General features: G+C 44.9%; 1 protein-coding gene across 2 annotated transcripts in view; it reads right to left on the bottom strand.

The window, feature by feature from the left end:
• Positions 1-16,929, bottom strand: part of LOC126184674 (ligand of Numb protein X 2-like) — a 528,500-nt gene that overhangs the window by 341,421 nt on the left and 170,150 nt on the right. For both annotated transcript variants that reach the window (XM_049927160.1, XM_049927159.1), the window contains exon 2: positions 1,239-1,545. In XM_049927160.1, the coding sequence (XP_049783117.1) occupies positions 1,239-1,513 (275 nt within the window). In that variant the 5' untranslated portion in view covers positions 1,514-1,545. The remainder of the gene's footprint in view (positions 1-1,238; positions 1,546-16,929) is intronic.

Raw genomic sequence — 16,929 nt, 5'->3', positions numbered from 1 at the left:
AACATCTCAGGTCATCAGTCCCCTAGAACTTAGAACTACTTAAAGCTAACTAACCCAAGGACAGCACACACACACATCCATGCCCGAGGCAGGATTCGAACCTGCGACCGTAGCAGTCGCGCGGTGTCGGATTGAAGCGCCTAGAACCGCTAGGCCACCGCGGCCGGCCCACAGATAACAGACCTGCAGCCAAATGTGATGTTTCAACAGGACGGTGCACCACCCCATTGGAGCCCTGATGTCCGAAAATTTTTAAATGACACATTCCCGCAACGATGGATTGGCCGTAAGGTCCAATTCGTTGGCCGCCATGTTCGCCCGACATAACCCCCTCTATTTTTTCTTGTGGGGTTATGTGAAAGACCAGATACACGCTACACCAGCAAAGGACTTGGAAGACTTGAAACAGCGCCTAAGAATTGTCATCAACTCTGTCACAGAACAGATGATCCGAAACACACGGCACGAAATCGATTATAGACTTGATATTCTTCGCGCCATTGTAGACTGGCAATGGCAAGGAAAGCATTTCTGAAGAAGAGAAATTTGTTAACATCGAGTATAGGTTTAAATGTCAAGAAGTCGTTTCTGCAAGTATTTGTATGGAGTGTAGCCATGTATGGAAGTGAAACATGGACGATAAATAGTTTGGACAAGAAGAGAATAGAAGCTTTCGAAATGTGGTGCTACAGAAGAATGCTGAAGATTAGATGGGTAGATCACATTACTAATGAGGAGGTGTTGAATAGGATTGGGGAGAAGTTTGTGGCACAACTTAACTAGAAGTAGGGATCGGTTGGTAGGACACATTTCTGAGGCATCAAGGGATCACCAGTTTGGTACTGGAGGGCAGCGTGGAGGGTAAAGATCGTACCGGGAGACCAAGAGATGAATACACTAAGCAGATTCAAAAGGATGTAGGCTGCAGCAGGCACTGGGAGATGAAGAAGCTTGCACAGGATAGAGTAGCATCGAGAGATGCATCAAACCAGTCTCAGGACTGAACACCACAACAACAACATTCTTCGCGCTACCCGTGGCGGCCATGTTCAAGTGTACAGAACCATCTACCTGTGTATGAATACTTGATGAGCTGCTGTATGATTTCCCTGTATTTTTTCGTCAATAAATTGTGTTTCCTCTCAGATTTTATGAGTTCAAATGTTGGAGTCTCATTGTGGACACCCTGTATTAATGGCAGGCGGCTGTTAGCAAGTGCAGCAAACAAAGCGACTGACTTGCGTAGCACGAAGCTGGACGGCGAGCAGAGCGGCTGGTTGTGCGGCACGGGCTGGCGGTCGACGGGGCAGGCGCGGTGCGTGCGCAGGTAGCCGCGCAGGCACGGCTCGCAGAAGGTGTGTCCGCACGCCATGTCGACGGGCGCCACCAGCGGCTGCAGGCAGATGTGGCACGTGAGGTCGTCGTCGACGGCGGCCGCGTACTCGTACACGTGCGGCTCGCGGCCGCCGTGCTGCACGCCGCACGCCGCGCACTTGCCGCCACCAGTCTCCATTGTGGCATCACCGACGCTCTAAATCATTCTGCCTGCAACACAACGCACAATTTTATTCACTACGCCTACTTTATTACTCAGTTCAGTTCCGGTCGCTCACTATTACGGCCGACACTGTTTACATTTTGTTGTTCTCGAGCACGAGGCTTCTAAGTGACTATGGAGACCTAAGACTTATACACTACTGGCCATTAAAACTGCTAGACCACCAAGATGACGTGCTACAGACGCGAAATTTAACCGACAGGAAGAAGATGCTGTGATATGCAAATGATTAGCTTTTCAGAGCATTCACACAAGGTTGGCACCGGTGGCGACACCTACAACGTGTTGACATGAGGAAAGTTTCCAACCGATTTCTCATACACAAACAGCAGTTGACCGGCGTTGCCTGGTGAAACGTTGTTGTGATGCCTCGTGTAAGGAGGAGAAATGCGTACCATCACGTTACCGACTTTGATAAAGGTCGGATTGTAGCCTATCGCGATTGCGGTTTATCGTATCGCGACATTGCTGCTCGCGTTGGTCGAGATCCAATGACTGTTAGCAGAATACGGAATCGGTGGGTTAAAGAGGGTAATACGCAACGCCGTGCTGGATCCCAACGGCCTCGTATCACTAGCAGTCGAGATGACAGGCATCTTATCCGCATGGCTGTAACGGATCGTGCAGCCACGTCCCTGAGTCAACAGATGGGGACGTTTGCAAGACAACAACCATCTGCACGAACAGTTCGACGACGTTTGCAGCAGCATGGACTATCAGCTCAGACACCATGGTTGCGGTTACCGTCGATGCTGCATCACACACAGGAGCACCTGTGATGGTGTACTCAACGACGAACCTGGGTGCACAAATGGCAAAACGTCATTTTTTCGGATGAATCCAGGTTCTCTTTACAGCATCATGATTGTCGTATCCGTGTTTGGCGACATCGCGGTGAACGGAAATTGGAAGCGTTTATTCGTCATCGCCATACAGGCGTATCACCCGGCGTGATGGTATGGGGTCACCTCTCGGTCACACGTCTCTGTCACCTCTTGTTCGCATTGACGGCACTTCGAACAGTGGACAGGAAGAAGATGCTGTGATATGCAAATGATTAGCTTTTCAGAGCATTCACACAAGGTTGGCACCGGTGGCGACACCTACAACGTGTTGACATGAGGAAAGTTTCCAACCGATTTCTCATACATTCTCATACATTCGATCCCTGCGAAACCCTACATTTCAGCCGGATAATGCACGACCGCATGTTGCAGGTCCTGTACGGGCCTTTCTGGATACAGAAAATGTTCGACTGCTGCCCTGGCCAGCACATTCTCAAGATCTCTCACCAATTGAAAACGTCTGGTCAATGGTGGCCGAGCAACTGGCTCGTCACAATACGCCAGTCACTATTCTTGATGAATTGTGGTATCGTGTTGAATCTGCATGGCCAGGTGTATCAAGGCCGTTATTACGGCCAGAGGTGGTTGTTCTGGGTACTGATTTCTCAGGATCTATGCACCCAAATTGCGTGAAAATGTAATCACATGTCAGTTCTAATATAATATATTTTTCCAATGAATACCCGTTTATCATCTTCATTTCTTCTTGGAGTAGCAATTTTAATGGCCAGTAGTGTATTTATTTATTTAACCTGATCAAATTAGGGCCATGAGGCCCTCTCTTACATGGGACCAGTGTTCCACACATGCAGCATTTCACACATCAGAGTTACATCATGACAATAGTTTAAATACGAAAATTAGATTACTCTAGTGACAATATGATTAAAGAGTAATGACTAAGACCTAATAAAGTAAGTGCTGGCAGTATTTTTACAACAGGTGCTATACATACAAATTATGATAAAAGCAATAATAATAACAGTAAAAAATCAAATAATAATGATAAACATGAGAAAAATTGGCAATAGTAATGAAGATTTGTGCAGATGTACATTAATATCTTGGTGTGTAAAGTAGATGTTTACTAGTATAGCGAGTTTTGGGGAGGGGAGATTAAAGGAGGGGGAAAGAGGGAAGTAAAGAGGTGAAGTGCGTTCATGTACAGAGAAAGGCATTACTGTTGCTTAAGTAGATACGTCATTGACTGTTTTTTGAAGTCGGACATGTTTTTAATTTCTCTAACATAACGATGGAGGTTATTCCACAGTCGGGTTCCCGCTACTGTAAAGGTGACTGAGCGATGTAGTAGAACAGAGAGGATTTTATTATGATGGGAAGGTGTGTTTCTGTCATGTTGCTACGACATAAGCGTTAAGGACGAGGAGAGATATGAGGGACAGTGTACATTTGTAAGTCAGTAGATGAGACAAAGTGTATGGAAATCTTTGCGTTTGTCTGCACGCAGCCAGGACAATTCTGCATATGCTGGTGAAATGTGATCATAAAGTCGAACGTCACAGATATATAAGACGCAGGCATTCATGACCAGTTCCAGACTCCGCAAATTTTCCTGAGAGAGGCCTTGTAGAATAATATCGCTGTAGTCAATGATTGGGAGTATAAGCGTTTATGCTAATTTCTTTTTCAGATCGAAAGGGAAGAGTTTTTTTATATTTTTGTGGGACATGAAGGGATGCTGATGCTGTTTTACATACTGCAGTTACGTGCTCTGTCCAATTTAGATTTTCATCTATTATTACTCCCAAACGCTTTGATGAGGGAGAGAAGTTAATATTTGTTCCATTTAGGATAAGAGATGGTACGGATTCCCGATGTTTTGGGATAATGAGCTTAGAGTGACCAACAAGTACCGCTTGGGTTTTAGATGGGTTTAGTTTTAGTCCTATGTCCTGTGGCCATTTTGATAGTGCATCGAGGTCAGTATTGAAATTTTCAATATCTTTCTTAAGATTGCTTGGTTTCGCACTTATAGTTAACGATATATACATTGATGAGCCAAAGAAACTGGTACACCTGCCTAATATCGAGTAGGGCCCCAGCGAGCACGCAGGCGTGGTATAGACTCGATTAATGTCTGAATTAGTGCTGGAGGGATGCACGGCTGTCCATAAATCCGTAAGAATAGAGGGAGTGGAGATCTCTTCTCAACAGCACGTTGTAAGGCATTCCGATATGCTCCATAATGTTCATGTCTGGGGAGTTTAGTAGCCAGCGGAAGTGTTTAAACTCGGAAGACTGTTCCTGGAGCCACTCTGTAGCAATTCCGGACGTGTGGCATGTCGCATTGTCCTGCTGGAATTGCCCCAAGTTCGTTGGAATGCACACTGGACATGAATGGATGCAGGTGATCAGACAGGATGCTTACGTACGTTGTCAGAGTCATACGTATCAGGAATCCCATATCACTCCAACTGCACATGCCTCACACCATTACAGAGCCTCCATCAGCTTGAACAATCCCCTGCTGGCATGCAAGGTCCATGAATTCATGCGGTTGTCTCCACACCCATACAAGTCCATCCTCTCGATACAATTTGAAACGAGACTCGGCCGACCAGGCAACATGTTTCCAGTCACCAACAGTCCAATGCCGGTGTTGACGGTCCCAGGTGAGGCGTGAAGCTTTGTGCCGTGCAGTCATCAAGGGTACACAAATCGGCCTTCAGCTCTGAAAGCCCATATCGATGATGCTTCGTTGAATGGTCGCACGCTGACACTTGTTGATGGCCCAGCATTGAAAGCTGCGGCAGTTTGCGGAAAGATTGCACTTCTGTCCCGTTGAACGACTGTAGAGTGGTCGTTGGTCCCGTTCTTGCAGGATCTTTCTCCGACCGCAGCGATGTCTGAGATTTGATATTATACCAGATTCCTGATAATCACGGTACAATCGTGAAATTGTCGTACAGGAAAATCCCCACTTCATCGCTATCTCGGAGATTCTGTTTCCCATCGCTCGTGCGCCACGTCCAAACTCACTTAAAACTTGATACCCTGCCATTGTAGCAGTAGTAACAGATCTAACAACTCCGCCAGACAATTGTTGTCTTATATAGGCGTTGCCGATCGCAGCGCCGTATTCTGCCTGTTTATATATCTCTGTATTTGAATACGCATGCCTACACCAGTTTCTTTGCCGCTTCAGTGAATACCGATCATCATGCTGTACGCTCTTCTACATCTACTTCCGAACTCCGCACGCCACTGTGTGCTACAGCCGTACCGCTATCGATCTATCCCCCTCTTCCTCCGCAACCCACTACACTCTTAAAAGATATGTTTTCATTAGTTTCACGGATGGAGTAGAAGGAGAATAATGTCCACACACTTACATGCTTAAGCAAACCAACCCGAGTCTAAGATCTGTGTGAGATGCTTCAAACAAAAGGTTTCGACACGTGCGGAAAAAAAAAATGTATGATGGGTCAACGATGTCACATGGAGACCCAGTTTCATGATAGCTCGGTCCAACGTTACTGTGGACGTGTCATACGATGCGAAGGTCGTCACACGCCCTCCAACCCGCGTTTCACTCTTGCTTTTGACGCCTCTGCAATGGACGTCAGAACTGCGACGGCCAGTATTGAAATTACACGTTCTTCTTATGAGCGGCCGACATTTCACACACACGGGTGCTGATAATCGACACGAAACGGCCTCAGGAGATGGCATAATGGGCATCAATGAAGCTACACCTTTCCCTGGGGCGTTGATCCCCAAACATTTCGCGGTCGCTAACGACAGTTCGCAGTGCGATGAGCAACAAGATGACGTTCTAGCCAACGTTCGACAGTGCTTACAACCTTAGACGATTCAGCTCTTCTCTGAGGACATCGCTCGACTGCAGCCCAACTTAACGTGATCGTGCCCCTCTGGAGTGTAGCGGAACCGCAATTTTTGCTCTGGCATATAACGTGGAGCCACTGAAGACCTTTCAAAACCGCTGACTCAAATGTGGACGTGAGCCGAAGCAGCAAAGGGTGTTTATGCTTTTTTAGCCCTCCTGTGGCGGGATCACTGAGAGGGCGTGTAGACTGTTGCGATATGGACACATGCGAGGTTAGAAAAACGGCAGAGTGTCGTTATAAGTACCGCCCTTCCCACCCGTCCAGTACGACAACACCGTCGGTGCCACCCGCGCGCCTCTGTTGTGCACTTTAAAAATGTCCCTGTATAAAGACATACATTCAGTTCCTGGGCGCCAATATGATAGACATCCCTTACATATCGCATACGGCCAGCAGGTTCTATTTCAGAGACGTACTGCCACTCAGCCGAGATGTGTCGAAATGGTTGTCTGTCACACTGGTGCATACGAATTTGTGAATGGCTGTCTCTGTACAGGCACATTTTTTAAAAGTGCCCAACGAACACAGATGGCACCGAAGGCGTTGCCGAACTGGGGAGTCTTAGAGGGAGCCTTTGCCATTTTATTCACTCATCTGCCAATGTCACGTCCCCTGTAATCACACCACAGGAGAGCGTGAAACAAGACGGCTCAAAAAGCATAAACACCCTTCGCTACTCGGATCACGTCCAAATTTCGTCAAATGACTTTGATAGGTTCCTAGCTGTCCCACTCTGTATGCCAGAGAAAAAATAAGGGTTGCGCTACACTCCAAAGCGGAGCGATCACATTAATATAGATTGGAGGTCCATGATGTCCTCAGGTAAGGGTTGAATCGTCCGCGCTGTGTCAGGAGTGTTGAACATCAAGAACTCATCCCGTTGCTCATCTGAAATGCAGGAGGATCTGCAGCGAATTGACGCATGATGCAGGGAATGGCAATTGAATTTCAATGTAGACAAGTGTAATGTGATGCGAATACATAGAAAGAAAGATCCCTTATCATTTAGCTACAATATAGCAGGTCAGCAACTGGAAGCAGTTAATTCCATAAATTATCTGGGAGTACGCATCAGGAGTGATTTAAAATGAAATGATCATATAAAGTTGATCGTCGGTAAAGCAGATGCCAGACAGATTCATTGGAAGAATCCTAAGGAAATTGAATCCGAAAACAAAGGAAGTAGGTTACAGTACGCTTGTTCGCCCACTGCTTGAATACTGCTCAGCAGTGTGGGATCCGTACCAGATAGGGTTGATTGAAGAGATAGAGAAGATCCAACGGAGAGCAGCACGCTTCGTTACAGGATCATTTAGTAATCGCGAAAGCGTTACGGAGATGATAGATAAACTCCAGTGGAAGACTCTGCAGGAGAGACGCTCAGTAGCTCGGTACGGGCTTTCGTTGAAGTTTCGAGAACATACCTTCACCGAGGAGTCAAGCAGTATATTGCTCCCTCCTACGTATATCTCGCGATGAGACCATGAGGACAGAATCAGAGAGATCAGAGCCCACACAGAGGCATACCGACAATCGTTCTTTCCACGAACAATACGAGACTGGAATAGAAGGGAGAACCGATAGATGTACTCAAATACCCTCCGCCACACACCGTCAGGTGGCTTGCGGAGTATGGATGTAGATGTAGATCGCATTGCGAACTGTCGTTTTCGACCGCGAGATGTATGTGAATCAACGCCCAGAGGGAAGGTGTGTTTTCATTGAAGGAAGAAAAACTGAGTTTAACGTCCCGTCGACATCGACGTCATTAGAGACTGAGCACATGCTCGGATTGTGTCAAGGATGGGGAAGGAAATCGGCCGTGCCCTTTCAAAGAAACCATCCCGGCATTTGCTTGGAGCGATTTAACGAAACCACGGAAAACATAAATGGTGGCCTGACGCAGGTTTGAACCGTAGTCCTCCCGAACACGAGTCCAATGTGTTAACTACTCCGCCACCTTGCTCGGTTTTCCATTTATGCTCTTTGTGCCACCTCCTGAGGCCTTTTCGTGTCGATTCTGAATGCTCTTGTGTCTGCAATGTTTTCCTCAGACACCCATGAGAAAACAGCGTGAGTTATACGCTGGGAGTCGCGGTTCCAACCTCCGTGGCACAGGCGTCAAGAGAATGTGTGAAATGTGGATAAAACTGTGAGTGACGCTGGGAAGGATTATGGTGAAATTTGGTGCCAATGTCACTTCATCAACGCACATTACACCTCACACGAACTTCTGAGCTCTGGTATTTTTTCGGACGTGTCGTCAGCGTGCCGTTTTAAGCGTCGCCGAGCCCGAGCGAAACGTCGCAGGGTGCCACGCTTGTGCACAATTACAGGGAAAGGCCGTAGCCACTTTTGAGCCTCATTTCAAAACCTCTGCGTCGCAATGGGAGACAATGGGAGAGTTTCGAAAATGTGCCCTTTTAACTGCGTTGCGCAGTGAACGTCTTGCAGGAGGATCGGCAAGAATGCGAAAAACGAGGAGTGTGCAGAATGTGTCTGCGGTCCGAGGTTCGGCCTCTCTCCACACTAATCGGGACGTCTCGGATTTCCTCGGTCCTACTCGGAAGTACTCGGTACAACGCGACACTTCATATAATTGTGCTATGTAACATTTTTCGGTCGGCGTCATTTTCTTCAGTTCGGCATAATTGTGGTATCAGCTCTGTTCATACTACGCTACTTGTTCGTGGTATAAAGGAAGTTCACAGGTACAGTGGCTGTTTGCACAAAAAAGGCTATCTACCAACGTATCGGCACACCATTAAAAACGAATGGGAATCACAGAAGGATGAGAATTATCAGTGCCTAATAAGCAGTCGCATAACAGACAGATACCTCAAATCTTCTTTGGAATGACATTAAAACAGCGTGTAGAAAGAATTTAAAGATTTAAATTACGATGAAATAGGAAAAAATTACAGCGATTGACAGATGATTGTGCTAAATTTGTAGGTACAGAAGGTGGTGGTACGAACTGTGAATTTCCTGCAGTGATACGCATTATTACACTGTGAACTGCAACAGTTTTTGATGGAACTGAACGAAGAGTGCGGAGACTTTATTATGTATATTACTGCATAGTACGTTGGTTAAGTTAAGGGGCATATCTGGAACGATTTTTCTATTTAAAATCCGACATTGCTGAATTTCTGGAGGAAAAAGGAATCAGAGTATCCGGGGTCGATTGCAAACCTTGCAAAGTTCACTTGAGTTAGCAAAATGCTGTATAATTATATATGCCCAAATTATGTAGCTGTTGTTTTGTTTAAGTGATATACCACACATTAACATTTTACGGGGAATCTTTAATAAAAGTTTCCACTTTCAAAACGCTGGTGAGAGGGATCCATTGCTCAAAATGACTCCAAATTTGAAATGCATATTATTGACGCAAGGGGCCACCGTCGGAAAAAAAATTAACGGAAATTTGACTAATAGAAGGCGCTAAGCGTCAGAATATGCACACCGACAGATAAGCTGCACACAGCTGTTAATCAGTTTGCGTCCGAGACGCCCGACGAGATTGTTGCCGTGAAGGACCACGTGCTGCTGGTGAAACTCTTTTACGAGAACTGTGACTGTGCGCCAGTGTCCCTGGAAAAGTTCCGGACATTCAGTTATTTGAAAAAAGGCATCAGTCCGATGTCTGCTATGGGTCTGGAAAAAATGATTACAAAATTCGAGAAGACAGGTTCTTTCGAAGTGCAATGCGTCAGAGTTAGGAAAGGAGTTGACCCGACGTCTGTCAAAGAAGAGGCCACAGCATTTCAGGAGACGTTGAATGGTAGTGTGCAAACATGCAGTGCATGGGTAATTTCCTGAACACTGGACATGCCTGTGAGCACGGTACATAGAATCCTACGAAACATCACGGACTGCTACCCATACAAAATCACCCATGTTCAAAAGCTGCTTCCTGCTGAGTGCCAGTAAGACAAACGTTCGCTCTGCAATTTCTTGCTCGCATGGAAGTGGACAATGAATAGCTACGGAACATTCTGTGGACAGACAACGCCCATTTCCATCTCCGAGGACATGTCAACACGCAGAACTGCATGTACATCAACTGGTACCACTTCATTCTGCACAGGTGACTCTGTGCTATGGGTTCACGGCATCGTTTATTGTACGCCCATATTTTTTTGAGGAGATGAGTCCTTTGGGTTCCGTTACCTGCACTATCACTGGTAAACGCTATGACAGTTTTTTGTCATTCCAACCCATCAACAGCGTAGGATCATTTTTATGTAAAATGGTGCCCCTCCATAGATTACACAGCCAGCGAAATAGCTGCTGTAGAGGCATTTAGGAAACACTAGAATTATCACTTGTCATTTACCTACAGCCTCGGCATCCACATTAACTCATCTTAATCTGTATGACTTCTGGTTATAGGGTTATCTGAAACGTGTTGTGTTGTGTTCAGTACTCGATTTACGAAAGAAACTGGACTGAAAGGACACACTGCACAACGTATTCTGATACTGACCATCCGGACACTCGATCTTTTGTGGAGCATGTTGTTTCTCGATTTCAACTTGCAACAGAAAATAGTGCACAGCATATTGAACACATCTTGCGCCAGAGTCACGACAGTTAGAAACCTATGACTTTTGCTACTTATGCGGTGACTGGCCCCAGGAAAATTAAAAGCGGATTTTTTTTCCCACACTCTAGGGTAGGGCCATACCATAGAGGACGGGTTTACCTAAATATCAGTGCCACACCTGTTGGATGCCGACCTTGTGCAGACATACATATTGGACAATGAGGACGGTGTAATGCGTAACTCAAAGCATAGTCGTCATATTGCGATTCATCTATCGTTTGTAGCCGATCCCATTTACCTAAAGAACAGCGCCATCTATTGGTGAAATGTCATTAATAGGTGTAAAAAAAAAGCATAGGGCTCTAGATAGAAAGATGCTGAAAGAAACGCGTTTTGCTGTCAGGAGACAAACACTGTCAAATGATGTTTCACAAAACCCAAAGAAATTCTGGTCGTATGTAAAGCCTATTAGCGACACTACAGTAAATGTCCAGTCCCTAGCAAATGAGACAGGAACTGAAGTTGAGGGCACCAAAGCAAAAGCTGAAATACTTAACCCCGTTTTCGAATGTTCCTTTACAAAGGAAAATCCAGGAGAAATGCCCCAATCCTTGTAAAACTGAAAAGGTGAATGAAATAAGTATTAGTGTCAGTGGTGGTGAGGAACTGCTGAAATCATTAAAACTGAACAAAGCTCCAGGGCCCAATGGAATCCCTGTCAGACTTTATACTGAATTTGCGTCAGAGTTAGCCCCTCTTCAAACGATAATCTACCGTAGATCCCTCGAACAAATAATCGTGCACAGTACTTGGAAAAACGCACAGGTCATACCTGTCTACAAGAAAGGTAGTAAAAGTGGTCCCCGAAACTACCGTTCAATATCCTTGACATCGAGTTGTTGTAAAGTCTTAGAACATAATCTGAGCTCAAACATAATGGGGTATCTTGAAAAGAAAAACCACCTCCTCAATACCAATTAGCATGGATTCCGAAACGTCGATCGTGTGCAACGCAACTCGCACTTTTCTCAGATGACATACTGTAAGCTTTGGATCGAGCAGTCAGGTAGATGCAGTAGTGCTTGATTTCTGAAAAGCATTTGACTCAGTTCGACATTTATGCTTAGTGTCAAAAGTACGATCATACGGAGTATCAACAGAAATTTGCGGTTGGATTGAGGACTTTTTGGTAGGACGGACACAGTGTGTTATCTTGGATGGAGAGTCATTGTCAGATGCAGAAGTAACTTCAGGTGTGGCCGAGGGAAGTTTATTCGGACCCTCACTGTTCACACTGTGTATTAATGGCTTTGTAGACATCATTAATAGTCACCTCAGACTTTTTGCAGATGATGCAGTTATCTATAATGACGTACTTCCTGGATGAAGCTGTATAAATATTCAGTCAGAGCTTGATAATATTTCACAGTGGTGCGAAGACTGGTAACTTCCTATACATGTTCAGAAATGTAAAATTGTGCACTTCACAAAACGAAAAAATGTAGTATCCTATGACTACAATATCAATAGAATCGTCCAACTCATGCAAATACCTGGGTGTAATATTCTTCATGGATGTGAAATGAAATGAAATGATCACATAGGCACAGTTGTGAGTAAAGCCGGTGGTAGACGTCGGCCTGTTGGTAGAATACTGGGGGAAGTGCAATCAATCTACAAAGGAGATTGTTTACAAATCACTTGTGCGACCAGTTCTAGAATATTGTTCAAGTGTGTGAGACCCGTGACAAACAGGGCTAACAGCAGATATTGATAACGACTCTAGGCATCACTAACATATGGATCGTGAGGATAAGATTAGAATAATTACAGCACACACAAAGGCATTCAAACAATCATTCTACCCGTGCTCGATATATGAATGGAATGGGAAGAGACACAATGGAACATGACTTCTGCCATGCACCTAACGGTGGTTTGCAGAGTGTAGATGTAGAATTTTTTTTTTGGGTTCCATGACGTTTCCCCGGCAGCAATAAATTGATGTTCAAATTTGACATCATTCTGGGCAGTGGTTCTCTTTCTATAGTGTTTTGAAACTGGAACTTTAATTATGGATACCCTATACAGATATGGATAATACTTAGATGAGCCAGCTCTTAATATGAAGACTACGATTACACCATGATCTTAACTCTTCCTATGAAACAACTGTTCCAGCATCAAAAAACAACGATTTTAGTGTCAAAACGTAGAACTGTCAGACACGAGTATGTACAAAACTACTACTTCTCGACAAAGGCAGTTTTGCACAGGTTTAAAATCACGAATTCATTTCTCGCAGAGTACTACTGTTAAGCCCTCTACTACACAGTCTCACTCGTACCACGTGCTTTGCGATGTGGGAATGGCTCATCAGAGGCATACTCCGCTTACCTAATAATGACGCAAGGTTGCAGCGCGAAGTAAATATAGAAAAAACTCAATTCCATTGCCACACCTAGCACTTCTTAGCATAACTGTTATATAATTCATTACTTACATCCACATCTTAGAATCCATTACAATTCCCACTTTAGTAATATTACACTGACGTATAGATACACTAAAAAATGTGTTATACAGAGGAAACATTTGGAATTTGCAACAGAAGTTGTGGGGATTTAATGTCAACACTAGATGTAAGAGGAAGATGACACGACATGACATACGTGTACTTTAATAAACACATGTCACCAAAGACTTTCCTTCATATTCTGTAAACTATATGACAGAACTTGATAACGGCAAACTATTACGATGTCAGCATTATGTATTACTACAAAAACAGAGCCCACTTATTATATATTCCGTCATGTAGCAGCTAATAATCACTTAATAACATATTTTCTAACACATTTCAACAAATACATGCCTGCATTTGTGGGGATTTGCAAATTTTAGTGCTGCTATAAGCTACATGGAAACTATATAGCTATAGTAAACGCACTTTTTTTTAAGATAGGTCAGATAAGTCAGTGGTGCACTGCATTTTAAGCCCATTGGCTTACAAAACAGGCTCACAGTCAGTCACATGTTTAAAGTCATTACATTGACAGCTGTGAGACAGGCCAAGCAACTACACTATGTGGTCAAAAGAATCCGGACACCCCCAGAAACACAGGTTTTTCATACTAGGTGCATTGTGCTGCCACCTACTGCCAGGCACTCTAGATCAGCGACCTCAGTAGTCATTAGACATCGTGAGACAGCAGAATGGGGCGTTCTGCGGAACCCACGGACTTCGAACGTGGTCAAGTGATTGGGTGTCACTTGTGTCATACGTCTGTACGCGAGATTTCCATACTCCTAAACATCCCTAGGTCCACTGTTTCCGATGTGATAGTGAAGTGGTGATGTGAAGGGACATGTACAGCACAAAAGCGTACAGGCCGACCTCGTCTGTTGACTGACAGAGACCGCCGACAGTTGAAGATGGTCGTAATGTGTAATAGGCAAACATCTATCCAGGCCATCATCACGCAGGAATTCCAAACTGCATCAGGATCCACTGTAAGTAATATGACAGTTAGGCGACAGGTGAGAAAACTCGGATTTCATGGTCGAGCGGCTGCTCATAAGCCTAACATCACACCGGTAAACGCCACATGACGCCTCGCTTGGAGTAAGGAGCGTAAACATTGTACGATTGAACAATGGAAAAACGTTGCGTGGAGTGAAGAATCACGGTACACAATGTGGCGATCCAATGGCAGGGTATGGCTATGGATATGGGTATAGCGAATGCCCAGTGAACGTCGTCTGCCAGCGAGTGTAGTGCCAACAGTAAAATTCGGAGGCGGTGGTGTTATGGTGTGGTCGTGTTTTTCAGAGCGGGGGCTTGTTGTTTTGCGTGGCACTACCACAGAACAGGCCTTCATTGATGTTTTAAGCACCTTCTCGCTTCCCACTGTTGAAGAGTAATTCGTGGATGGCGATTGCATCTTTCAACACGCCCGAGCACCATAATACACGGCCTGTGGCGGAGTGGTTACACGACAATATCCCTGTAATGGACTGGCCTGCACAGAGCCCTGACCTGAATCTCACAGAACACTTTTGGGATGTTTTGGAACGCCGACTTCGTTTCAGGCCTCACCGACCGACATCGATACCTCTCCTCAGTGCAGCACTCCGTGAAGAATGGGCTGCCATTCCCCAAGAAACCTTCTAGAACCCGATTGAACGTATGCCTGCAAGAGTGGAAGCAGTCATCAAGGCTAAGGGTGGGCCAATACCACATTGAATCCAGCATTACCGATGGAGGGCGCCACGAACTTTTATTTTCAGCCAGGTGTCCGAATACTTCTGATCACATAGTGTATATCTCCTTCTTGGTGTTTCTTCTTTTCTGTCAATAGATGGCATGACATGTTATATACCACCGGAAAGATGAGAAATTGATCTGTTTAGTGGTGTGTACCACACTCGATTTCTTTCGGTATTTTGCGAATTATAAGCAACAGTTTTGAGGGTTTCCCACCAGCCGTGTAATAGCAAGCACTGCCGTACCATACAAAGTTTCTTTCAGGCAGGGAAATCGAAAGTCTATTGAATAAAATTAAGAGTGATGTCTCTGAAAGTGATATTTCTGATAGTTCTGATAATGAAGACAGTGAGGTAAATAATACTAGTGATTACAGTGAGGCAAATAAAACAGATAGTGACAGTCATGATGCAGCAACAGGTGCGAGTGTTGCTAAAAAACATAAGGTAGAGAAATGGAAATTAAATCAGGATAAACCTTCCTAAATTTCATTTAATGGTTCTAGTGGCATCAATCCCAGGGCTCAAAGACAACTCCCTCAACAACTAACACCCTTACATAAGTAGCAGTAGAAACAAACATATGTAACAGAGGGATAGAGAAACAATTAAAATCGCTCAAAAGAGGAAAGGCCTCTGGACCTGATGGGATACCAGTTCAATTTTACACAGAGTACGCGAAGGAACTTGCCCCCCTTCTTGCAGCGGTGTACCGTAGGTCTCTAGAAGAGCGTAGCGTTCCAAAGGATTGGAAAAGGGCACAGGTCATCCCCGTTTTCAAGAAGGGACGTCGAACAGATGTGCAGAACTATAGACCTATATCTCTAACGTCGATCAGTTGTAGAATTTTGGAACACGTATTGTGTTCGAGTATAATGACTTTTCTGGAGACTAGAAATCTACTCTGTAGGAATCAACATGGGTTTCGAAAAAGACGGTCATGTGAAACCCAGCTCGCGCTATTCGTCCACGAGACTCAGAGGGCCATAGACACGGGTTCACAGGTAGATGCAGTGTTTCTTGACTTCCGCAAGGCGTTCGATACAGTTCCCCACAGTCGTTTATTGAACAAAGTAAGAGCATATGGACTATCAGACCAATTGTGTGATTGGATTGAGGAGTTCCTAGATAACAGGACGCAGCATGTTATTCTCAATGGAGAGAAGTCTTCCGAAGTAAGAGTAATTTCAGGTGTGCCGCAGGGGAGTGTCATAGGACCGTTGCTATTCACAATATACATAAATGACCTGGTGGATGACATCGGAAGTTCACTGAGGCTTTTTGCAGATGATGCTGTGGTGTATCGAGAGGTTGTAACAATGGAAAATTGTACTGAAATGCAGGATGATCTGCAGCGAATTGACGCATGGTGCAGGGAATGGCAACTGAATCTCAATGTAGACAAGTGTAATGTGCTGCGAATACACAGAAAGATAGATCCTTTATCATTTAGCAACTGGAAGTAGTTAATACCATAAATTATCTGGGAGTACGCATTAGGAGTGATTTAAAATGGAATGATCATATAATGTTGATTGTCGGTAAAGCAGATGCCAGACTGAGATTCATTGGAAGAATCCTAAGGAAATGCAATCCGAAAACAAAGGAAGTAGGTTACAGTACGCTTGTTCGCCCACTGCTTGAATACTGCTCAGCAGTGTGGGATCCGTACCAGATAGGGTTGATACAAGACATAGAGAAGATCCAACGGAGAGCAGCGCGCTTCGTTACAGGATCATTTAGTAATCGCGAAAGCGTTACGGAGATGATAGATAAACTCCAGTGGAAGACTCTGCAGGAGAGACGCTCAGTAGCTCGGTACGGGCTTTTGTTGAAGTT

The sequence above is a fragment of the Schistocerca cancellata genome, chromosome 4 (assembly GCF_023864275.1).
Source record: "Schistocerca cancellata isolate TAMUIC-IGC-003103 chromosome 4, iqSchCanc2.1, whole genome shotgun sequence".
In the NCBI taxonomy this organism is placed as follows: Eukaryota; Metazoa; Arthropoda; class Insecta; order Orthoptera; family Acrididae; genus Schistocerca; species Schistocerca cancellata.
The sequence above is the reverse complement of the archived record's forward strand: the minus strand, read 5'-3'. Positions and strand labels throughout refer to the sequence as shown.